The sequence below is a fragment of the Podarcis filfolensis genome (genome assembly GCF_964270895.1).
Source record: "Podarcis filfolensis genome assembly, chromosome: 17".
Taxonomy (NCBI): domain Eukaryota; kingdom Metazoa; phylum Chordata; class Lepidosauria; order Squamata; family Lacertidae; genus Podarcis; species Podarcis filfolensis.
In genome coordinates this window covers 26255005-26280460 of record NC_139621.1, presented here as the reverse complement: position 1 = coordinate 26280460, position 25456 = coordinate 26255005, and the positions used below count along the sequence as shown (strand labels likewise).

The window sequence follows — 25456 nt, the reverse complement described above, 5'->3', positions numbered from 1 at the left end:
TCCCTTGGAGAATTGGTACAACCAGCAATAGAGGCTGCATTTTGCCTCTGGGGTTGCTAAGCTAAGCATATGCTGCCTTGTAAGTTCTGCTGACTATAGCAAAATTTCCACATAATTATATATTTAGGGCTGGGTTGTAAAAGTCACAGCTGGGAAGTGGCCACCCCCCCCCCCTAGAGAGAATCCTCACATCTCTACAGAATTTATTAATGAATATGTGGTGTCCTTCCAGAGTCTCCTGCCTCCCATACTGCTTCTCTTATACCAGGCTACCCTGCGTGCTTGTGATATTAGATATTCCTATGTTGCAATGTAAAGTGCATGTGAAGGTGACCTCCACATTTCCCACAGCTCTGCTGTGTGACTGATGGATTGCCTAGGTTCATTAGACTTTCATGAAACACACAAATAATGCCTCGGAGTTCTGTTTCCTTCAAACATAAACATTTCCGCAAATCCTTGTGTTCCCTTTTTTACATAATTGTATCCGGAGAAGAGCCTAAAAAGGAGATCTCTAAATTTCCATTTATTTTTGGAACCAAAATATGTCCCTCGTCCCCAATGAAGATGAAAACAATTGTTCAGATATGTGTGTTAAGATATATGAGTTGCTTTGCAGGATCAGACCATGGTCTGCCTTAGGAAACTCACAGACTATGATTACTATGGTCCACCCCACAGCTTGTACTAGCATCTGACACCCACAGATATACTGTTTCTGCACATGGAGGTTGTGCTAAGCTACTATGATGCTGATGTAGCATAGTAGTTTGCTGATGTTGCTCAGGATTCGATAAAGACGGGGGGGGGTGATTCTGAAGAACCCCCACATGGAATGAACTGAGTGGATGGTCAGTAAAATGGCAAAGTGTAAAGATACGCATGTTTAGGCAAAGATATCTTAATTTCACATATACAGTTATGGGGTCTGAACTGGTGGTGACTGACCAGAAATGAGATAGACGATAGCTCTATGAAGATGTTAAGCTGGTGTGTGGCAGCTGTGAAAAAGACAATTCCATGCTAGGGATCATTAGGAAAGGAACTGAAAACAACACTGCTGATATCATAACGCCGTTATACAGATTTATAGTGCCGCTACATTTGGAATACTGCATATAGCTCTCATTGCCTTGCCTCAAAAAGGATATTGTAGAATTGGAAAAGGTTCTGAAAAGAACAATCAAAATAATCAAGGGGCAACTCTCCTGTGGGGAAAGGCCGAAGCATTTAGGGATTTATAGTTTAGAGCAGAGGTTTTCCACCTTTTTGAGTCCACAGCTCCCTTGACCAACTACATTCTTTCTGCGGCACCCCTGTGGGGCTCAGGAGCCCAGTTATGTCACCCCTTGCCTGCAGAGCTGGCAGCCTCTCACTCTTTTTCAAACACCCTCCCTGGTGGAGGGTTCCCTCAGCCTCCTCTCCATTCTCCTTGGGAGTCCTTTAGGCAGCTGCAGCTTCTGCCCCTGGTCTTTGAGCCGCCTCTGCTCCTGGCAACCAGCACCCTTTAGCCAGCCCCAGAGGCACCATTTGCTTGCAGGGCTTGTAGCCAGGGCTGCTGCAACAAACAGACGTGCAAGCCTTTGGGAGGCAGAGATGCAGGAGGGCATCAGAGGAGGGAGGGAAGGAAAGGGAGACAGAGGCCAGTTGTTGTCTGCAGCACCCCTGACCATCATTCAAGGCATCTCCAGGTGCCACGGCACACTGGTTGAAAAGCACGGGTTTAGTGAAAAGGCAAGTAGGAGTGGACATGTCAGAGGTTTATAAAATTATGTATGGCATTGAGAATGAGGGTAGCAGTGGGGAGGGGTGTTATTCCTCTCTTGCAGAACTCATGGACTTGTCATGGACTTTGAAGACACTCAAACTCAGGACGAAAGGGAGAAACATGCTAAGAGGAAGGCACACTTGGCAAACCCTCACCATGATCAACTCCCGCCCAGAAACCCATGTCCCCACTGTGGAAGGATGTGTGGATCCAGAATTGGCCTCCACAGTCACTTAGGGACTCACTTTTAAAACCGTGTTCATGGAAGACAATCTTACTCAGCTACGAGTGATCACCAAAGAAGATGAAGAAGGCATCTGGTTGGTCACTGGGAGTACAGGATGCTGGACTAGTTGGGTCATTAGCCAGATCCGGCCAACTTTTCTTACATTCTTAGTGGCCAGTACCACGTAGACCTGGAAGAACTGAAGGCTTTGAGTTTTATGCAGGAAATCAGCTGATTGCTGCACCCTGCTACGTGCTTCAGATATCTCTACATGCTGATTTGTGTCACCTATGAGGGGGACATGTACTTTGCAGATCTGAATCTTTAATAAGCAATAACAACTGCCAATCATCCGTTTTCCATAACTTACCTAATTTTGCATCTGCATTCCTGCCACATTCCAGAATGCCTGGTTCTTAAAACGATCCAGGAATTGTTCCATGTCTCTTCTTATTTTTCAATGCATATCCAAAAGCAAGACGTGAACATTAAGAAAATGTAACTTTATTAAAAGCATTTAAGACAAATTTTGTTCCGCTGCTGCAAGTGTTTTGAAATGCAAATCACGGGCAATGAACAAGAGTTACTAAAATATGCATGATAAAACAGCACTTGATTTCCTCTGTGACTTATTAATAGCCTCCTGCCTAATTAGTATTAATTGAACACACCCTCACATAGGAAATAGGAAAACTGGAACATGGGAGATAGCTTGCTATATTGTGTGGGCCAAGAAAGAAGCACCACCAACATTAAGTTCTGATAAACTGGGGAAGTGGGTCATAGAATCTTAGAACTGTCTCATACGGGGATTGAATCTACAACCTTGGTATATCAACACCATGCTCTAACTCAGGCATGTCCTAAATCCATTTCGGGGGCCTAATCCGGCCTGCTGGTTGGTTTAATCCGGCCCCTGTGGCAGTTTATTTGCTGGGGTAAAATCCTTAAAAAAAACCTCAACTCCAACCCTAAAAAAAGGTTAACGACTTTGGTCGGCCCTTTGATTGACCCTCACGGCCCTTCACTTAATCAAATCTGGCCCTCTTTGAAAAAAGATTGGACACCACTGCTCTAACTGAGCTATCCCGTGATCAAATAGTTGAAGTTTATTAATTAGGTGATCTCCCTGCCATTGAAGACAGCGGGGTAACGTAGGGAGGACTTCTGGGGCAATTGCCAAGCCAGCTCTGTCCCAGTGTTGCAAAGCCACTCAGCATGAGAGGCTGCAATCAAAGGCGCATGGCTGTTGCATCCTTCTCATGCTCCAATGGAGCCTGCTGCGCCAGGCCAGCCCTCACTGCTGAAGTAAAACCAGCCCCAAGCGGCACCATCTGTCTCTGGCAACAGATTTTGAATGTGAGGTAGAGTTGACCCATAGCACACAGTTCACGAGGAAGTCGTCTTGTGCATTCCCTATTGGAAATGAACAGTAGCTGCGTAGTGCACAGCAGTGTTGTAGCAGAGCTCTCCTTCCTTTTATCCTGTATATCCTTTGACTTGCCCTTTAAGGACGGGCGTCACATGGCCCCATTGCGCTGACCCACTCTGCAACGTAACAGCCTCCTCCTTCGCTAGCTGCAGCCTCCAGATGGTCATCAAGGGCAGCTCCAGACAGGCTGCATTCCAGTAGCCCAGGGGAGAGGTCACAAGAAGCAGGGGCACTTGAGGCCAGGCTTTCCCAGTCCGTAACTTAAGCTGGGCATAAAGCACCCTTAGCCATAAAAACCACTTGAGACGGCAGGGGCAACAGGAGTGCCAACTTGAATAAAATATTGGAGGGGGTGTGTGAAAAGACAAAATCGATCACAAAGACGCAGCACATGCACACCATTCGAATGGCAATGGCCATCAATTGGGGAGGTCCCCTCAATTATTTTATTGGGGGGCTAGTTCTTCTTCTTTGGCGATCACTCGTAGCCAAGTAAGATTGTCTTCCATGAACACGGTTTTAAAAGTGAGTCTGTAAGTGACTGTGGAGGCCAGTTCTGGATCCACACGTCCTTCCACAGTGGGCACATGGGTTTCTGGGCAGGAGTTGATCATGGCGAGGGTTTGCCAGGTGTGCCTTCCTCTTGGCACATTTCTCCCTTTCGTCCTGAGTTTCAGCATCTTCAAAACCCATGATGGGACGCGGGTGGCGCTGTGGATTAAACCACAGAGCCTAGGACTTGCCGATCAGAAGGTTGACGGTTTGAATCCCCGTGACGGGGTGAGCTCCCGTTGCTTGGTCCCAGCTCCTGCCCACCTAGCAGTTCAAAAGTGCAAGTAGATAAATAGGTAAACGGCATTTCTGTGCGCTGCTCTGGTTTGCCAGAAGCGGCTTAGTCATGCTGGCCACATGACCCGGAAGCTCCCTCGGCCAATAAAGCAAGATGAGCGCCGCAACCCCAGAGTCGGTCACGACTGGACCTAATGGTCAGGGGTCCCTTTACCTTTTAAAACACATGACACCTTTGGTAAAGGCTGTTCTCCAATTGGGGGGCTAGTAGTTGGCTCCCAACGAGGGTGTGAGAGGAACCCAGCTTCTAGTCGTTGGATCCTTTGAGTGGCAAGTTGGAACCCACAAATAACCCTTCTATTGGCCTATGCAAAATATTGCCCTATGATGGATTTTACTGGGGGTACCAGGGGTGCCAACTTAAATAAAATATTGGGCGGCTGGGAAAGCCCCCAGCCCCAGAAAATCGACCACAAGGTGTAGCACATGCCCACCATTTGCATGGCAACTCCCATCAACACTGAGGGGGACTGGCCCCCTCAATTATTTTATTGGGGGGCTAATAGTTGGCTCCAAAGGGGGGGCGAGGGGACCCCAGCCTCTAGGAGTTGGAACCTAGGCGCTTATGAAAGATATTGCCCTAAGATGGATTTTATTTCATGTCATTTTTTCCCCCTGGTGGCCCACCGCGGCTGCCTTGAAGGCTGGCCGGAGCCTTTTCGTTGGCCTTATCCCCGCCATGGCGGGAGGGCGGAGAGGAGCAGCAGCTCTTTCTGCAGGCGCGGCGCGAGTCTCGAATGGATGCTGAGGTAACCTGAGAGGAGGCGGAGGCGGCGGCTGCTGCTGCCTCTCGCCGCCCCCCACCCCGCCCCGGCTGCACGGAGCGAACGAGGCCGAAAGCAGCGAGCTCCGGTTCGCTTATTTATTTATTATTCAGCAGCAGAGGCGCGAGCCTGAGGAGAGGAGGCGGCGGCGGATGCAGCGTGGCGAGCTGGCAAAAGAGAGAGCGCGCGCGTTCGCAGCCGGCTTCCATCTCCTGCGGTGAAGCTGCCTCACAACACGCCCACCTCCCTTCCTCACAGACCGGAGAGTGTGTGCTGTGTTGCTGCTGCTGCTGCTGCCACACTTCCTAAACTTGGAAGCGGCAGCCGGCCACGGAGGCAAGCCGGAGAAAGAGGAGGCGGAGGAAAGAGACGGCTGCTCGCGTGCGTTATCCTGCTTCCCTCCGCGCGCGCCTTGGCGCAGCGAGCAAGAGAGGAGAGAGAGAGAGAGAGACCCCGCCGCCGGGCTGAGAGACTTGGCTCGCTTGCTGGAGAAGCCGGCGAGAGGAAGAACTGAGGTAGCTCCTGCTCCTTTCTCCTCCTCCTCCTCCTTCTTTCCCTCCGCCTGGGCGCCCAACGCTGCCGCCTCGTGCTCTTCGCTTCGGGGCTTGTTGTGGGGACGCCGTGGAGGGGAGCAACTGTTGGCAACGGGAGGGCGAAACGGGGACGGGAGGGAAAGGGGAGAATTGCCCCGCATCCATCTTTTTCTCCGCGTGATGGAGCGGAGGGGTCTGTGCGCGCGCAAGGGAGCAATTGCAGCCTGCAAAGCTCTCGCATGCATTAGGAGAAGGAGGGTCAGGGCTGCTCTCGGGTTTGGTGTGGCCACAGCTACAGAGCTTGTGTGTGTGTGCGTGCGCGCGCGCGCGCGCGCATAGGGGTCTAAGTCCCTTCGCCCCCCTTAAAATATTTGAGAGAGCCAGCCCCCCCCCCAAGTTGACGTGCATTGCCATTCAAATTTTGTGTGTGTGTGATCGATTACCGGTATGTGGGAAGGGGCTTACCTGCCCCCCCCAATATTTTATTCAAGTTGGCACCCCTGTGTGTGTGTGTGTGTGTGTGTGTCTATGTGTATGAGGAGGGGGGCGATTCCTGGGCTCCTGATGGGAAGCTGTGCTGGAGAAGGGGGGTGCCATTTCGGTGCAGTTCCACCCCTCTCTGCCATCACCCCAAAGGCTCTGGATCTGTGGCTGCCTCACACTTCTCACACACTGAGATTGACTCGCAAGGATGTGCATGCAGGGCCTTGGAAGCCTGTCTGCTTGGAAGAAAGCTGCATTGAGCTCAGTTCGACTTGCTCCGTGGTAAGAATTGCAGCATTAACTGATAGGCACGTATCAGGTATGCATGCCAAAGGTACAAAACCTTTTACTTTTCTTATCTTTTTTTAAGAGAGAGAGAGATGTGTGCATGCTCAGGCATCGGATAAACTCTGTCCTATGTGGATGACCTTGCCATAGTTATAATGAGGGGTAAAATAATTGTGATCACACCCGCTGTGAAAAAGGACACACACACCCCTTTTAACCTTGAGTACGCCCAAGAATAAGTCATTCGACGCGGCTGCTTTCCTCTCGGCCACCCACATGCAAATATGGGGGGGGGGTATGAACACTTAGGGGTCCAAATGTAATAGGTTGGATGGTGGAGGGAACTGTGTACGTAGTAACTGCAACTGCTTATGGGGACTGTGGGGACACGCAAGGCTTGAGTGGGCTGGTGGAAACATGACTTGATCCTTCGCAAGTCAACGTGCATGGAGCGGTGGCTTCATGGGCTGTGAACATTACCATGGTTCATTTAGACTTTGCAACTGCATTGGCCTCTTCCCCACCAGATATGAGGGGAATTGTGAGAAAACCGCATCCCCCTACAGTTCAGAGAGAGCACAGGTAACTAGAGAAGTAAGGTGAGATAACTTGGGTGCTGAGGAGGTAGCTGGGATTCTGGAAGGGCAGTATCAGAGTCAACTTGACAGTGTATGTATGTGTGTGTGTGGTCACTGAGGATCACAGTTTGAAGGCTTTGGTTGTGGTTTGCAGGGTTCAGGAGGGTCCATTCTCAAAACGGGGAACGTATATTTAAGGTAGGGGGCAGTGCTTTTTGGGGAACCTTGCATTTTATTTTTTCTTTAGAGGGGAGAAAGAACAGCAAACGGTTCAGAAGTGCTCAGTATAAAAAGGACCAGGACATTGCCTCATCTCTCCGCATGAAGCGAACAGGGAAATGAAGGACAGAATGGAATGCAAAGCACTTCCTCTCTGTATAGAGTGCCATGTCCACAGATACTAGCGTATTTGGGTGCCGTTTTCCCAAATCCTTAACCAGTTGCTTTGAAATAAGAAGCATTTAAAAAGCGAAGGTTGTATCTGGAGGTTTTCTGACCGTTGCAAATTCCAGGCAACACCTGCAGTTACACGGCTTGTCCCTTCTGAATGTCACCACTAGATCCCACTTGCTCCCTGTGTTGCTGGCGTGAAGTGAGCACGACAGTTAATTATTTTTGGTTTTGTTTAGATATTCCTGCCTCTTTAAATTATTGAGCAAGCAAGTCGCCTTTCATTTCTTCGCCTCTAGGAAAGGTGTTAGAATGTGAGCCAAAGGGCAGGTTACATACAGCTAAGACATTATAGCCCCTAAGGGCCTTTCTAAAAGAGGCAGCAGGTGAGGGATGTGTGATCTTTTCTTCCCTTATCTCTTCCTTGCTCAGGTTCCTCCTCCCAGTAGCTAACACCTTCCTCCGCCCATGGGCAAGGGTGGTCTCAGGAATTTCTCAGGGTGGGGGCAAACTGAAGCACTGAAAGAGGAAGCAGGCTGAGAGAATCACACATAGAAAAAGTGAGAGGAATCGTGCCTTTATTTTTTTCCTCCTGTCTCAGGTTCTACAAATGCTAGAAACTTGCTATTTATTTATTTTTAATGATACCTGGGACCTGGAGATTATGGTTCATCTGGTGAGGTGGGGGTGCAATTGCCCCACCCTACCCTTGGAACTCCATGCCCATGGGATTTGCAAGCATGTGTGAACCCTGAAGAGGGAGCTTCTGAGCTCTTGGGTTGCAAAGAAGTGGCATGAAAAGGATTATGTTCACAATCAAATAGCAAATTAATTAGCAAGCGAGTAGGAAAACTTACTAGAATATTTGGAAACTCTGAACAGTTTGAAGACTCACGTTTCTGTCATTTCCATTTATTGATGGACTTGCTTCTATCCCATGGTAATTTGCTTTGCCTATATTCCAAGTTCATTGCCTTTTTAGAATTTCTGTTCAACAAGCTATGTTTTATTTCCAAGTCTGACTTCCCTTTAAAACCTTTTAGGTTTGATAAATTAGCACCAGGAACCTGAAAATAATATAGACTTCACTTTTATTTCTGCATGTACTTTTACACTGCAATCTCATACAGTGTATGAGTCCAGTGAGGCTTACTCACAGGTAGGTAGGAATAGGATTGTACCCTTAGAAAGGTTATTTAATTCAGCCAAAGCTGTCAGCATTTTAGTGGTCAAGATTTAAGCAGGTGCTTGACTTTGGGTGGCTGCACCTTAAAAATCTGATGTTGTGATTTAAAGACCTAAAACCAGGGTAGTTTTTCTTCAATGGGATTGCTTTGGAGTTCATAGGCACAAAAGGAAAGATAAGGGATTGTATCGCATCCCTAACTATGTGAAACCACATTCCTGTTGATAAATATTGCAGATCTGAGGTTCACCGTGAGATACAGCAGCTACCCTACAGCCACAAGAGTGAGTTCATGGCATGAGGCAATGTTTAAGCTGGCGATTTCCTAGCTCAGAGCTCAGTCTGTTGACCAGACCACTTTATTTAGTCTATAAAAATTTTCTAGCACGCCCTTGAACCAAACAGTTCCCAGGATGCTGTCCAGTAATAACAACAATCAGAAAATGCACAAAAAACATATACAAAAAAGAAAGATCAAGCCAAAGTTAAGTACAATTAATTCCAACTAGAGATATTTAAGCATGTGCTTAACTCCTCTTTCAAATTAATGCCAAACGAGTAACAAATTCCAAGATCGGTGGATCTCTAGTACCTGTGTTCTCTGCAAATATTGAAATTGAAATATTGAAATACTTTATTGTCACTTGTACAACTTGTATACAGTGAGATTACACGAGCACAAATATTAAGGTTGTATGGGCTGTGTTTAACTGAACACACTGTTTACCAAAAGGCTTGAAGGATTCCTTAGAAGCAGACCATCTCTCTGAAGTCTTAAGATCTTCCAAGGAAACCCTGCTGTTAATTCTTTGGTGGGGACATGGAAACAGTGACACTATGGAAGCAGACTTCCTTAATGGTGTCACCCACCCTTTGAAATACCCTTCTCTAGATAGTTCAAGAGGTAGAAACAGGAACCAGCTTTAAATGCCACTTAAAAGACAAACATGTTTACCCAAGCTTACCTGGATTCTGATTCCTAATTCTTAAAACTATTTCTTTTTCTTTTTGTGCATTGCTCATTGTTATCTATGGCACTGCATATGATGTCATTCGGATTTTATTTAGCTTTTGAAAAGTGTCATTTGATGTTCTGCTTTATATGACTTTACTTTTCCTGTTACATTCTACGTAAGCAATGTAGTGGTTTCCTGTTACATTTTACGTAAGCAATGTAGTGGTTTGTTTTTTATATTAAGTGGTTTTTATAAATTTAAGTTAAAAGGAGAGTTGCACATTAGTGTTAAAATCCTTGTCCGGAATGGGCACTGATGATGTGAATTGTTTATTGTGGTCACACTTTAACTAAATCACTTTAGCTCTGCAACTTGGGGTGTGGGGAGAGATTGAATACCTCTGTGTATATAAAACGACTGTTCAACAGAATGGAGATAGGAGATTGTTGTCTTCTGTATTGGAAAACCTGATTAACATTTCAGCATTGTGATGGAGCCCATTTGAGATTCCAGCACTATCTCAGCGCTTGGGCATGTGAATTGGTATTCATCCCTGGTGAATGTTTTGCAGAGGCTTCTCATATCTGTTAGGGATTTATTTCATTCTCACAGCTGTATTTTGTATTGACTCGACAGCCAAAGGAACAATGCCCATTCTACGAAAGTATTTATTCTGTTGCTTAGCCACTCCTAACCCAACCACCCCATTTGGGTGGGGGCGGGGTGCACTATAATACATATATTCCTAGTTCACAATGCATTTTAAGTCAATGCATGTAGAAGTGGCTGAAATGCTGGTGACGTATGCATTTAAGGTGTTTAGTATTCGGTGTACATATTCCAAAAAGTCAATGCATGGACTGCTTCCTACATGTTTTTTAAAAAACCAAAAATACTTTTATCTGAACTTAAACGTACAGCAGCCAATGATTTATTAAATAAATAAATAAATTTATTACAGTGGTAGCTTGGTTTAAGAACAGCCCTGCTTAAAAACTATTCAGTTTACAAATTCCGCAAAACCGGAAGTAGTGTCCCGGTTTGCAAACTTTACCTTGGTCTAAGAACAGAATCCGAACAGTGGAAGGGCACTGACAGCGGGAGGCCTCATTAGGGAAAGCACGCCTCGGTTTAAGAACAGTTTTGGTTTAAGAATGGACTTCCAGAACGGATTAAGTTCGTAAACTGAGGTACCACTGTATTCAGTTAATTAGTTTCCTAAAATATATTTCTATACCATGTAATCATGGTGCTGCACCTTTAGATATATATTTTAGAGAAACCACAAGCTTCTACAAAGTCTGGGAAACGGTCCTCATATTGTTAAAAATGTGGGGGGTGGGGGGGAGAGGAGAGGGCATGCAGAAGAAATTGCCATATTTTAAGTTGACATGCTACCATCTTTACAGCAAATGTCCCAAATTTATTCATACCCCTCACCAACTGTAAGAAACGCTTTTTTTAAAAAAAGAAAAAAGCTGAAGTTATTTTTGTAGCCACGAGAAATAACACAATCAGTTATTTAAGCAATAGATCTATTGGAGTAGCTATGCAAGTTATATTGAGGATTGAAAGAACTATATAGACTCACAGATAGTGCTTATTAAACTTACTTGGGACAGGTATGGGGAATCTGCAGTCCTCCACACTCTGGGCTCCAACTCATATCATCTCTCCCTTTTATACCTGACTTAAGGTGTTGAGTTCCTGCTTTCAGACCAATATGTTCCAGATCAACGAACAGTGTTTAAACTAACAGGGTCATGACAACAGAAAAATACAAAAGCACAGTAAAAACAGAAACAGAATGACAATGTTAGTGCTGACCTTTAAAGCCCTAAACGGCCTCGGCCTGAAGGAGTGTCTCCACCCCCATCATTCAGCCCGGACACTGAGGTCCATCTCCAAGGGCCTTTTGGTGGTTCTCTCACTGCAAGAAGTGAAGCTACAAGGAACCAGGCAGAGGGCCTTCTCAGTAGTTGCACCCACCCATCAGATGTCAAGGAAATAAACAACTATCTGACTTTTAGAAGACATCTGAGGCAACTTTAGGGAAGTTTTTAATGTTTGATGTTTTATCGTGTTTTTGATGTTCTGTTGGGAGCCGCCCAGAGTGGCTGGGGAAACCCAGCCAGATGGGTAGGGTATAAATAGTTGTTTTTTATTATTATTATTATTATTATTATTATTATTATTATTATTATTATTATTATTACAGTGTCCAAGCAGAATTTAATACCCAAGTAAAAGCATAAAGATGTAAAACGTGAATGAAAAGGTCTTTACCTGATACCCAAAAAAGGTTTGGACCTAGTGCCACAACTGAGAAGATCCTGTTCTGGGCTGCCTTTGAGGAAGTAATGGCCTGGTTCATGTAGGAAAAGATGACGTTATCCTGGTCCTAGCTATCTAGGGCTTTAAAGTTATGAACCAACACATTGAACTAAACCTAGAAATGCGCTGGTAACCAGTACAAATATGTTAAGACTGGTGGTATGTGCCCAGTGCTGTTCAGTAATTTAGCAGCCATATTTTGTTCCAAATTTATAAACCAGCTTCACAGGCAACCCCAGATACAATATACAAAAGAATGTTGGCAGAGCAGTAATAATTGTGGCCTAGGTGACCTTAGTTGGCATTGGTGGAAAGAGTTTTGTGACACTGAGGTTACTTAGGCTTCCGAAGTAGTCCCTCCCCAACACATGCACAGAAATTGCAAATCTGATCCTTAGGGGGAGGCAAAATCATTTTTGCCTTCCCCCCAACCTTTGAGCATATAACCCTCCATATCGCAAACTGCATTTGGAGTGCCCTCTGTTTCAAAAGCTGGGCAAAATTTGTTGCTTTTATTACCATGTTTCTCCTATTGAGAAAAGTTTAAATGTCTGCCAGAACTTCAGATAATATACAATTGGTTAGCCATGGTCTGTATCCCAAGTTATAGTCATTCACATCCAGGTACGCCCAGTTATATGCAGTTGGAGGGGAACTGCCTTTTTTCTTGTTCCTGGACGGTTGCAAATTTGTTCCATGATCTTCCAGTAGAAACCACATCTACTTTTTTCCAACTCCTGGGCTGGATCTAGACACATCAAAGAAGCGTTTCAGTTTTAAAGCGTTGTAAATTTAAACAGGGGAAACCGGTAGAAAAAAACAGGAGTCCACGTCGCCATCTGGTGGCACAATGTTATATCATATATACAACGCATATACTTTTGCTTTTTCTTTACTGGTCTAGTTGGGTCCCTGGACTATGGGGCTTCATTGATTTCAGACAATTCTGGAGATCAAGTGATGTAACTGGTGATGATGCTTCATTGCAAGCTTTTGCGAACCATTTGGGGGATATGGGGCTTAGCAGAGGATGCTTTTGCCCTTAATGTTGTTGTTCTGTAATTGGAACACTAGACCAGTTACACCTTTCTTTCTTTTTAAGATAACAGTTGTGTTTCCTGTTGTGTTTTAAAGCACCTGTCTTGATTGCTGTTTTAGATCATCCAGGTGAGCTGCTAAGTAAATTAACCATATTTACACATTCCTTTAAATAGCACAGATAAGCTGTACAAGTTCATAGGTTCAGCATGTACAGACTTTTTTTCTCCTTCAAACGTGTGTAATTTCAGTTGCAGCTTAAACTGGACAGGTTTGAGTTTGCTTGAGTGATAGGAAGGGGCACTGATGGGATCAGTCGAGTACTAGAAGAGTATGTGACTATGGCAAGATGGAAGAGACAGAAAGCAAGAGACTTGTTCAAGTGTATCTAGAATTAGGTGGGGTGTCAATGTTTATTATGCTGGATAGAAATATGAGGAACTGCCAAAGGTCCTGAACATCTCAAGAGCTTATTCACATGTAGCAATAAAAATACTGCTAGTAAAATTCTAGTAAAAATGCTGAGCATTTATTTATATAATGCTTACATAGTATTTAGTTTTCTTCATATACATTACTTTAGTAATCCTTACAGGAACCCTGTAAGGCAGGTCACAGTCATTATCCCATACTGCATATGAGAAGAAGGGAGGGAGAGAAAGAGAGAAAAGCTGAGATGAACATTGCCTATGGTCACCCACTGAATGGCAAACTGAGGTTTTCTGCCATGTCATGTGTGAGATTAGAACCCAGGATATCCTGCCTCAGAACTCCAGTCCCTTAATTATCATTCTATACTGTAGCAGCTCTTTGGCCCTGGCAATAGTTTTCTCTTCAGGTGATTTACTCCCTGTGGCAGTGGTTTTCCCATGGGCCCCTGGGATGCCTTGAATGGTGGTCAGGGGTGCTGCGGGCAACACTGGCCTCTGCCCCCTCTTATGCCCTCTTGCATCTCTGCCTCCCAAAGGCCTGTGCAGCAGTTTGTTGCAGCAACCCTGTCTACAAGCTCTGCAGGCAAATGGTGCCTATGGGGCTGGCCAGGGGGTGCTGGTTGCCAGGAGCTGAGGTGGCCTCGGAGTAAGCAAGCAAGCAAGTAAGTGGGCAAGTGAGCCCAGACAGCTGTTGGGAAGTCCTGGGCCCCTGTGGGGCAGTGTGAGGAGGCACCTCTCTTTGGGACAGGGAGGGCAGCTCAGAGACCAGGAGCGGCGGCAGCGGCTGCCCAGCTTGACTCCCAAGGAGAGGGGAGAGGAGAGGAGGCTGAGGGAACACTCCACAAGGGAGAGTGTTTGAAAAAGGGTGAGAGGCTGCCAGCTCTGCAGGCAAGGGGTGACATAACTGGGCTCCTGAGCCCCACAGGGGTGCCATGAAAAGAATGTAGTTGGTCACAGGAGCTGTAGACTTTACCCGTGGGATAAATCAAGGAAGTTGTTATAATGCATAAGTTCACGTGTAACTTCAAACCATGGTTAGGCAATGCATGACTGAACCTTGAACCCATGCTATCCCCCTCATCTCTTCCCTTGTACTGGCCTTAAATAGCTACTTCCTTGTTTGTCAATACACCTGCATTGGTGAGTTGTGGTTGGTGCTTGCCCTGCAAGCTGTGATCGCAAACCAGAAAATGGAAACCCTGGTTTGCTGTTTTGGATGCAACGGCAAACTGTGGTTTGCCACAAACTAGAAAGCAGATTATAAGAAAATGGTCAAAAGTGATAACTGAATTCTGGGCCATGGACACATTGGTCAAGTTCTTGCTCTGTAACTGATAAAGCCTGTTGGGATTCCTTAGCCAGTCAGTGTGCAATTTTAAGCAGGGAAAGGATTCATTAATTTAAGTCTTACTTTTTCAAAGCTGTCTCAGCACTGGGAGTCAGTACATAAGCTGAACGCACAGCTTTGTATTAGTAGGCTGTGCATATACTTTATTTATGGCAAGCTTCACTGGAAAATGACATGCCTTTGTAACATGCAAAGTGCAATACCCACAATTATCTCTTCTATTGCCACTTTCACTGTGATTTTTCCTTTTCAACATTCCCTTGGAAATACCGATTTGCAGATAGACAATTCAGGCACACCAGCAATTAACTCATTTTCAGTCACAAAATGAGCAGTTTTGTTCAGGCGTCTAACTATTGCAAGCTTCTGTTTATTTCCTTTTAGATGTTGCCTACCATAGCTTCCAGTTTATTTAACTTCCTCACATATGCTAATGTAAATAAAAACAGTACAGGTCCTACCTACAAACACTGAACAAAGCAACGGTAACAAAATTGTTTTGCTTTATGTGATCTTAGTAATACATTTAATCTCGTGTAAAAAATAGAAAAGGAAGGCAAATGTGTTTGAAGTTGCTGGCTATGGAAATGTCTAGAACAATTACTTTTAAAGAACCTGGAATAGCTCAGTTGGTAGAGCATGAGACTCTTAATCTCAGGGTTGTAGGTTTGAGTCCCATGCTGGGTGAAATATTCCTACATTGTAGAGGGTTGGACTAGAAGACCCTCGTTGTCTCTTCCAACTCTACAATTCCATGAGTCTATGAACATGTTTTTTAAAAACAACAACAACAAATACCGCCTACAAATTTCAGTAGGATGCAAACCTCATTCCTAAACCTGATTGGAATCTCACCTAAGAGTACAGTCCTAAACCCACTTACCTGGGAGTAAGCCTCACAGTTGGATTTACTTCTGAGTAGACATGTTTAGGGTTGTGCAGCAAATTCCTTTTTACCTGCAACTTTCCTTTTATGCTTCAGTGCAGTCAGAACAATCGCAACACCCCTACCGTATAATGATGACTGAGTTAGATCGGTAAAGAAAAAGCGATTTATATGCTTTGTATATGTGATATAGGGACACAGGTGGTGCTGTGGGTTAAACCACAGAGCCTAGGACTTGCTGATCAGAAGGTTGGCGGTTCGAATCCCTGCAACGGGGTGAGCTCCCGTTGCTTGGTCCCTGCTCCTGCCAACCTAGCAATTTGAAAGCATGTCAAAGTGCAAGTAGATAAATAGGCACCGCTCCAGCGGGAAGGTAAACAGCGTTTCCATGTGCTGGTTTGCCAGAAGCAGCTTAGTCATGCTGGCCACATGACCCGGAAGCTGTATGCGGACAAACGCCAGTTCCCTCGGCCAATAAAGCGAGATGAGCGGCGCAACCCTAGAGTCGGCCACGACTGGACCTAATGGTCAGGGGTCCCTTTACCTTTATATGTGATATAACATTGTACCATCAGATGGCTCTGTGGAGTCTTATATCTCTCTACCTGTTTTCCCTGTTTAAATTTACAATGCATTTAACTGAAACGCTTCATTGATGTGTCCAGATCCAACCCCAGTTTCCAGGCTATGATTTTCTTACATTTGGATATATTCAGGAGTAGGAAGAAGCATTTCATGGAGGTAACTGCTTTCAGTGGCTATTGGCCATGATGGCTGTGCTCTGCCTCCATAGGCAGTATCCTTCTGAATGCCAGTTGCCGGAAACCACCAAAGAGGGTTGTGCTCTTGCACACTGGTCCTGCTTTTGGGCTTTGCAGAAGCATCTGGTTGGCCACTGTGAGACTAGCATGCTGGACTAGGCGGGCCATTGGCTTTATCTACCAGGCTCCTCTTACAAAAGATCTGTACAATATTATGTGTGGTATGGAGAAAGTGGTATTTCTCACAATACCAAGAACCTAGGGTCATCCAATGAAGCCAAATATTGGTAGATTCCGGACACACAAAAGGAAGTACTTTTTCACACAGAGCCTAGTTAAAACTACGGATGTCACTAGCAGAAGGTGCAGTGATGGCCCCCAACTTGGATGGATTTTAAAGGGGTTAAGACAAAGTCTGCCAGTGGCTACTAGTCATGATGGCTGTGTACTGCATCTAGTATCAAAGATGCTATACTTCTGAATGCCAGTTGCTTGGGGACACAAATGGTTGCCAGGGTTTGAAATTAGCCAGGCACCAGACATGTTGTGCACCTTCCTTTCGATCACTTGCAACCAAGTGCCAGGGTGGCGCCTGACAGCTCCACCACCTGGAGGTGCATGCCTGGGGATCATTGGATCTGGACTGTTTTCACACACTAATACTCCACCCTGTAGAATTCTATCAGTTATGTCTTATCTGCACAGTCAGAATGAATTTCTGGAACCAAAATGCTTTTTCTGTGCTGCCTGAGCAGGAGCAGTCACCATTAAGAAAAAGAGGTCGGAATAGGCCAATATATGTGAACTGTCCCTGAACCAAGTGATTTTTCTTCTTTTAAATTCTCAAAGCACTTAACCTAGCTCAGGGTTGTCATCTGAACTAGCTAGATGTTTAACTGAGAATCAGTCACAGTCAGCTGTCATTTGAAAAATAAGACTTTAGAGCAGCCTTTCTCAACCTGTGGGTCCCCAGATGTTGTTGAACTACAACTCCCATCGCCCCTAGCTAGCAAGGCCAGAGCTCAGGGATGATGGGAGTTGTAGCCCAACAACATCTGGGGACCCACAGGTTGAGAACCGCTGCTTTAGAGCCATCTTGCCCCCCAGTGGCAACTAAGCGTTCCATTTTGGTGGCTATAATCATGGTTTAAGGAGCCATTTGGCCCCTAGCTTATATATCTGAGTTTCTAACACTGCATTGGTGGAACTCACATGCTACTTGTGGTCTTCCCGATTGCATCTGATTGGCTACTGTGAAAACAGGATGCATACCTGTAGTACACCAATGCTGCCAGCCTGAGAGCTCCTCTGATGTTGCCACCACCCCACCCTGTCCCAGTGAGTTTCAGCATTTCCATTCCATCCATCTCACACATTACTGCTGTTTGCCCCAATTTTCCTGTTAAATTTAGAAAAAGGGCACAGTGGAGACTGAGAGCGACCTGAAAAATAACCGCTCTCCCTGGTGCATTTCAGGATTCTTCCATCTCATTCTGCTGCATGTGTAGTCAAGGCTCTGGTTCTATACTGAAGTGAAACTAAGGATACCCTCTAATGCCAGGCAAGACTAGTGGGGAAATTCAAGGACCAGGCTTGCACAGGCAATATGGCCACTGAAGTAAATTAGATGGCTTTGGTCCCAAAGCCAACGTAGCTGTCATGTTCACCAGAACCTCGCAAAGAAAATACAGTGGTACCTCAGGTTACATACGCTTCAGGTTACATACTCCGCTAACCCAGAAATAGTGTTTCAGGTTAAGAACTTTGCTTCAGGATGAGAACAGAAATCGTGCTCTGGCGGCGCTGCGGCAGCAGGAGGCCCCATCAGCTAAAGTGGTGCTTCAGGTTAAGAACGGTTTCAGGTTAAGTATGGACCTCCGGAACGAATCAAGTACTTAACCCGAGGTACCACCGTACACACATTTCCTGGCCACCAGATAGATAACTCCTTGTGCAACTGGCATCTCCATACAGAAGCTCAGTTGTGCAGAGGTTCTGTTTGTACAATTTAAAAAGAATGGAAGAATTGCACCGATGTGGCATAGCAGGGTACAGAGACTGTTCCTCTTATTCAGCATTCTGATTTTATGCTCATCCCCACTGGATATATGAAACGGGGGCCATTTTTGTATTTTCACATCCTAATAATGGATGTTTCGGATCTTTACAGAGAAGAACACTGATAGCAGGGGTGGATAACCTTTTGGCGGTCCAGATGTTGTTTGACCCTAGCTCTCTCATCAGCCCCAGGTAGCATGGCCAAATGAGTATGTAGTCCAGCAGCATTATGTAGGGCTACAGGTTCGCCACTCCTGATTTATGATGCCCTTCGATAATGGGAGTAATGGATCTTCGAACAAAGCTCTTAATATTTCCTTTCAGTCCAGAGGTGCATGTGCACCGCAAGGCATACAGAGTTCCTCTATGCACAGGCCTTCCACATTCATTTCAGTGTGAAAAAGCTGAAAACAAAGGCATACATGTATAAAAGTGAATTAGAAACAAGCTGGGGAGATGGGCTTGCATCTTCAGCCTGTTGCTAATCACAGGGTTGTTTAGAAGCACAGAATGAGAAAAAGGCTACATAGCTATCTTTTGTTTGATCAAAATATCTGCTCACTGTTCATTAATTCTGAATTCCTAGTTTAATTTCCTGTTCCTCGAGTATTTGCCTTAGACTCATCTCTTCTAATCCAAGCTATAACTGCACTAAAAACTCAAACTCATAACTTGGGAGTGGGGGGAGGGACAGTTGCTATCATTCAAAGAAACAATAGTAAATATATGCATTATATACAAAAGACATTTTTGGAAGGTGAGAATAAAGGAATTTCCTCCTCCACCCTCGCCGTTGCTAAGCTGTAATCTAATATTGTCGAAAAGGCATAGGAGGGAGGAAGGAATAGAGAGGTCTCACTTATCCTCAGGATATCGCTTTGTGTTTTCAGTCTGAAGCTCCTAAGGTTACAATTCTTGCCAAAAGCATTTAAAAAAACAAAACAAAAACAAAACATGATTGTAGCTGAATGGTTGGGGGTTTATTTCCACTTGAATTGGATGGGTACGTGCTGTTAATTTTAGAGTGTTTGGTTACTTATTTCATGCTCCAGTGCCAATTAAATATTATATTTGTGCTCTTTATGTCCAGAATTTCATAAAATCGCATTTCGACAGAAATAATTAGCATTATGCATTTATTTATTTTTTAAGATGTTTGACAGGGGTATCCCAATTACAGTTCAATTCCATGTCCTCATCTTAATGCCAAATTACATAGGATCCTGTTGCAGAGAGTTCACCAGGGTCCAGGGTTTGAAATTAGCAGTGTGCCAGGCTCATTTGCGCCTGAAGATTCTCCCTTTGCATGCACCTCAAAAAGTCTGGTTGCCATTTTTTGTGTGTGCCTGGCTGGCACTCAAGGATTACTGAAATGTATGTGCTTTGAAGCCTCGAAGAATATGTTAAGGATAGACAATATGTTAAGGAGTTTAACAAAAAAGAGTAGAGTGTTTTGAAAACTGAAGTACGGTACCAATATTTTTATTGTAAGCACCAAATTAAACATGTATTGAAAATTTCTGCTAAAAATGTGATATTAACAATGTGTCACTTACGTGAGTTGCATATTAGTTCACGCTTATCAAAATACAGTGATACCTCTGGTTACGAACTTAATTTGTTCCGGAGGTCCGTTCTTGACCTGAAACTGTTCTTAACCTGAGGTACCACTTTAGCTAATGGGACCTCCCACTGCTGCTGTGCCGCCAGCACACGATTTCTGTTCTCATCCTGGGACAAAGTTCTTAACCCAAGGTACTATTTCCGGGTTAGCAGAGTCTGTAACCCGAGGTGTTTGTAACCCAAGGTACCACTGTAATAAGTAAAAAGTGTTGTCGACCCAACCCGTCCCCCCAGTACAGCAAGGAAATATTAAGTTACAGTGGTACCTCGGGTTAAGAACTTAATTCGTTCTGGAGGTCTGTTCTTAACCTGAAACTGTTCTTAACCTGAAGCACCACTTTAGCTAATGGAGCCTCCTGCTTCCACGGCGCCACCGGAGCACAATTTCTGTTCTCATCCTGAAGCAAAGAACTTAACCCGAGGTACTATTTCTGGGTTAGCAGAGTCTGAAACCTGAAGCGTCTGTAACCTGAAGCGTATGTAACCCAAGGTAAAGGGACTCCTGACAATTAGGTCCAGTCATGGGGTTGTGGCGCTCATCTCATTCTGGTGAATGAGAGCAGCGCACAGAAACACCATTTATCTTCCCGCCGGAGCAGTACCTATTTATCTACTTGCACTTTGACGTGCTTTCGAACTGCTAGGTGGGCAGGAGCAGGGCCCGAGCAACGGGAGCTCACCCCGTCGCAGGGATTCGAACCGCCAACCTTCTGATCAGCAAGTCCTAGGCTCTGTGGTTTAACCCACAGCACCACCTGTGTCCCTTTGTAACCCGAGGTACCACTGTATAAAGTGACAAAAAGGGGAAAGATGTAAGTTAAGCAGAGCCAGTCCAAAACATTTCGCTGCCTGAGGCAGACAAGATTCCCACCCTTGTACAGAAGCTGCCTGAATGGACACCAAGTCTTTACCTCAACAATGGCATTGGGAAAGTGTATCTGAGGGCAGCAAGCTCACTTAGAGGATTCAGGGGGTGCTTTAATACCTTGCTGCTGCTGCTCCTTCCCACCACCCCACATCTGCTCCTGGAGATGACTGCCTCGCTCTCCTGCCATTTGGTACTCAGTGAGGAACCACATAGTACAGAGATTTTCAACCTTTATGAGTCCACAGCTCCCTTGACCAACTACATTCTTTCTGTGGCACCCCTGTGGGGCTCAGGAGCCCTGTTATGTCACCTTTTGCCTGCAGAGCTGGCAGCCCCTCACCCTTTCTCACACCCCTCCCTTTTGGAGTGCTCCCTCAGCCTCCTCTCCTCTCCCCTGTCCTTGGGAGTCTTCTTCACACAGCCCCACAGGGGCCTGGGACTTGTCTGTTCATTCCCAACAGCAAGGGCTGGCAGACTGGCTGGCTGGGCTTCCTTGCCTGCTTGCTTGCTTGCTTGCTTGCTTGCTTGCTCCAAAGCTGCCTCTGCTCCTGGCAACCAGCACCCTTTTGCCAGTCCCAGTGGCACCATTTGCCTGGGAAGCTTGTAGCCAGGGCTGCTGCTGCAACAAATAGCCACACAAGCCTTTGGGAGGCAGAGACGTGAGAGGGCATCAAAGGAAGGATGGAAGGAAATAGGGACAGAGGCCAGTGTTGCCCACATCACCTCTGACCATCATTCAAGGCACCCCAGGGAGCCACGGCACACTGGTTGAAACCACAGACATAGTGTGTTTTTACAGTTGTGACTAGGTATGACATGTTGCTTGCACTGGATGCCCCTCTGAAGCTGACTGACATGGCATCAGAGTGGCAACTTCTAACGATAGAAGTTTGTGGTTAAATATATGTCAATGAAGTTTGTTGTGTATTGCTTATCTTGGGTTAAAATCTGCACATTGCGTTAGTGTAGTTGTAATTTTATATGCTAATAGGTATACTTTTCCTTCTGCCATGCCTGATTCAATTCTTCCATGCCTTGCTTCTCTTTTAGTTAACCTTCCTGTATCTCCCTTTTTCCTGATACTTTACCAATCCATTAGAATTTGTTCACTTTTGTCCTACTGGGACTTACTTTGTGGAAGTTCATCAGATCTTCAGATCTTCACTTGGGAACCTTGCTTCTGATCTCAGTCCAATAAAGCATGATTTATTAGACTGAGAACCGCACAATTTGCCTTCTTCACCTTCTCACCTGAGGAACTGTGGTTCAACTCCCAACACCAAACCAGGCTACCCAATCCACTGATTGATTCTGATATTCAGGCTTGTAAGAAGAAATTAAACTACAGTATAATTTCCTGCCTTTGATGAAACACAAAACAATATTTCATGTTGTTCACCTGCTAAACTGTGGCAGGTGAAATTTGGTAACTGTTTTGCAAAATTGAGCTGCCATGTGAGAAACATGGTTTTGTGTGTGTGTGTGTCTCAGTTCTCAGATTGCAAAATCCAATAGGAAAACACCATTGCATGCCAACTTACATACAGCCAACATCAAATGGTAAGAGTTCTGAAACTTTCATGTAAAAGTTGCTTTATTCAAGAAGAGGAAAGTAACCCTTCAGCCTCTTCCACCGCATTAAGACAGGATTTCTGTTATCTTTTCAGCCCTGAATAGTGGTCCCCCAAGTCGTCTTTAATGAGGGTGGGAAATCACTTTGCTACAATTAATTACCCACAGCCTCTGGACATACAGAAAAGCCAACTCACAACCACTAGAGAATTATGTTTAAAATTTGCCTTTTGTACTGCTTGAAATAAATAGTATATCATGGTTTTTGTCCAGGGGTGTGTCTGTTGTGACCCAAATAAATAAAACGCTTCCTCCGTTTTGGGTGGGGTACCAAAGAAAGGCCTTCTGCAGATGCAGAATTAATGAGATGTTGTTGGTTTTGGGTGGTGGAGGGGAGGAACCGAACTGGAGGAAATGTGAGTGTTTCCTTGCACAGTCTTGGATGATGACGACAGGAAGCAACTGTTTTGGTGACCGGATTGGATCATGTAACTCTATGTACAAGGAATCCGGTAGGAGAGGCTGAGAACATTCCATATCACAACAGCACGGGATCATGAGACCAACCACATCCCAATCTTTAGTCCCACTGGCTGGATAATTGAGTTATATAAATAAATGGTTAAGTTATCAATGCCTCTGATGCAAATGTTTAAAATGTACAGTGGTACCTCGGGTTACATATGCTTCAGGTTACATACGCTTCAGGTTACACACTCCACTAACCCAGAAATAGTGCTTCAGGTTAAGAACTTTGCTTTAGGATAAGAACAGAAATCGGTCTCTGGCGGTGCAGAGGCAGCAGGAGGCCGCATTAGCTAAAGTGGTGCTTCAGGTTAAGAACAGTTTCAGGTTAAGAACGGACCTCCGGAACAAATTAAGTACTTAACCAGAGGTACCACTGTATTTTTAAACCCTTTATTTTGTGCTAACTTTTGCTAAGTTGGGATTTCCCCCTTTTTAGAAAAGTTATCCATCTTAAAATAGCTCTCTATACATGCAGGGATTTTGTATTTTGTTTCAAGAGGCATATGTTTTTAAATGATAATGTTGCTGCCATTTATCAGGGTGGGTTTTTGTTTTTGTTTTAGCTTTCTGTACACATTGTATTTTCATGACCTTGTGAGCTGCCTTGAGTCTGCTGTGCCCTAAAAGGCAGCCTATAAATGATTTTATAAATTATAGCCCTGCCACAGTTACGCTGAGAGACAGCAGCAATTGGAGGAATTTCAAGACTTGGACAGCCAAGGGCTCTGTAATTGGACATATTCAGACTTACGCGTGCAGAGAAAAGGCAAATAATTAGAGCACCTCATTTGAAATCCTATGGAAAGATAGATAAGGCATTAACATGAAGAGTAATTGCTAAAAATGCAGCTTTTATCTTAATGATTAATATACCAACTGAAATGTAATTAGATGTTAATAAAAAATATGAACCACAGCAATATAAGAACTGGACAGAGAACATTGATCAAGGAGCATGGGAAAACACTTTGATTAAATTGTATACATTTGGGATTAAAAGGAATTGTTTTGATATTAATTGGGATCTGTATAATTGGCAAAACTGTGGTATTATTGAGTAAATATTGGGAAATTAATTTAAAAAATTAAAAAATAGAAACATCTTTCAAGTATGAACCCCAGCTTGACCTTCATCAGTGTTGCTGTTCCAGGGGGAAAATCCTTTGCACTGGCAAATTTTATACGGTATATGCATCATGAAATTTTCTAGGTAATGCTAAAGGAATTATCTAAATTAGCATATTTTTTTACTTGTATTTAGTAAACAAAGTTAAAACTTTGACACTCCCAAGCTTACCTAATATCATACTTGCAGTTGGCATTTGTTCATTGTTACTAAGGAACTTAAAAAGCTGATTTTTTTCCACAGAAAGATAAAGCATGGGGGCGGGGGAATCCGCCCCCGTATCGTTCACCCTCATATTCAGAGGAGAGAAAACTACGACATGGATTGCATATGTGAAACAAGTCCTCTTGAACACTTCTGCTTTGCTTAATACAATGCTATTTCTTTCGCTGATTTTAAATATACTGAATGAACTTAACTAGCTTAAGTCCCAAATTCTGTCAAAAGATTCTTTATCGAATTAGATTTGGTGACTTTGAGAATATGCTAATTAAAAATTTGCATAGGAATTGAAAGAGCAAATAATTCGGCTGGCAGCATTAAATGTGAAAGGCTGATCCAAAATTATGCTTGCCCTATGGAGATTTAAGCAGCCCACTCTTTGGTGAGGAGGAGGTCGCATACCAAAGACATAAGCTCAAAGGCAGTGGAAGAGGTTTAGAGTGCAGTTAATTTTGTCTACAGATATGGCACCAATTCTTTGTTAGGGTAGAACTGGCTGGCTGTTAAGTAACCAATTTGTGACTTAATTTGTGGCACATTATTTATTTTCATAATTTATATCCCATCCTTTCAACAAACATTTCATGCTAACATGTAGAGGCAGAACAAAAGATAACAGTGTTCAAAAGAACTAAAAGCTTTTTAAAATCATCATCATCATGGCATGGGTAGGTCAGTTGGTTACAGCATGTTGCTGATAATGTCAAGGTTGCAAGATTGATCCCCACATGGGACAGTTGCATATTCCGGCACTGCAGGGGGTTGGGTTAGATCAGGGTTACCCCAAACTTGGGTCTCCAGCTTTTTTTGGACTACAGTTCCCATCATCTGTTACTTCTGGTCCTGCTAACTAGGGATGATGGGAGTTGTAGTTCAAGAACAGCTGGAGACCCAAGTTTGGGAAACTGTGGACTAGATGATTCTCAGGATCCATTGCAACGCTACAGTTCTTTGATTCTATGAATCTAATTCGGAACAGAATCACAAAGCTGTTTAAAAGTTCAGAAATTAGAAGTTCTTCAAAAGCTTAAGAAACATGCCTAAAATAGCACTGTTAAGGCAATTGGTTCATCTTCTCACCCACTGCTGTCTGCTCTGGCTGACAATGATTTTCTAGGGTCTCAGTCAAGGGCAGGGGTCAGCAAACATTTTCAGCAGGGGCCGGTCCACTGTCCCTCAGACCTTGTGGGGGGCCGGACTATATTTTG

General features: G+C 44.5%; 1 protein-coding gene across 15 annotated transcripts in view; it reads left to right on the top strand.

Annotated features, from left to right (window-relative positions):
• PALM2AKAP2 (PALM2 and AKAP2 fusion) overlaps positions 1-25456 on the top strand; it is a 227947-nt gene that overhangs the window by 142280 nt on the left and 60211 nt on the right. For 2 of the 15 annotated variants that reach the window (XM_083592894.1, XM_083592893.1), the window contains exons 1-2: positions 6115-6374; positions 7076-7119. The exons of 6 other annotated variants lie outside the window; for them this stretch is intronic. In XM_083592894.1, the coding sequence (XP_083449020.1) occupies positions 6137-6374; positions 7076-7119 (282 nt within the window). In that variant the 5' untranslated portion in view covers positions 6115-6136. Of the gene's footprint in view, positions 1-2192; positions 2200-4939; positions 5555-5789; positions 6375-7075; positions 7120-25456 lie in introns of those variants that run through there. 7 more of the 15 variants (XM_083592885.1, XM_083592886.1, XM_083592882.1 and 4 more) reach the window with 7 other exon arrangements.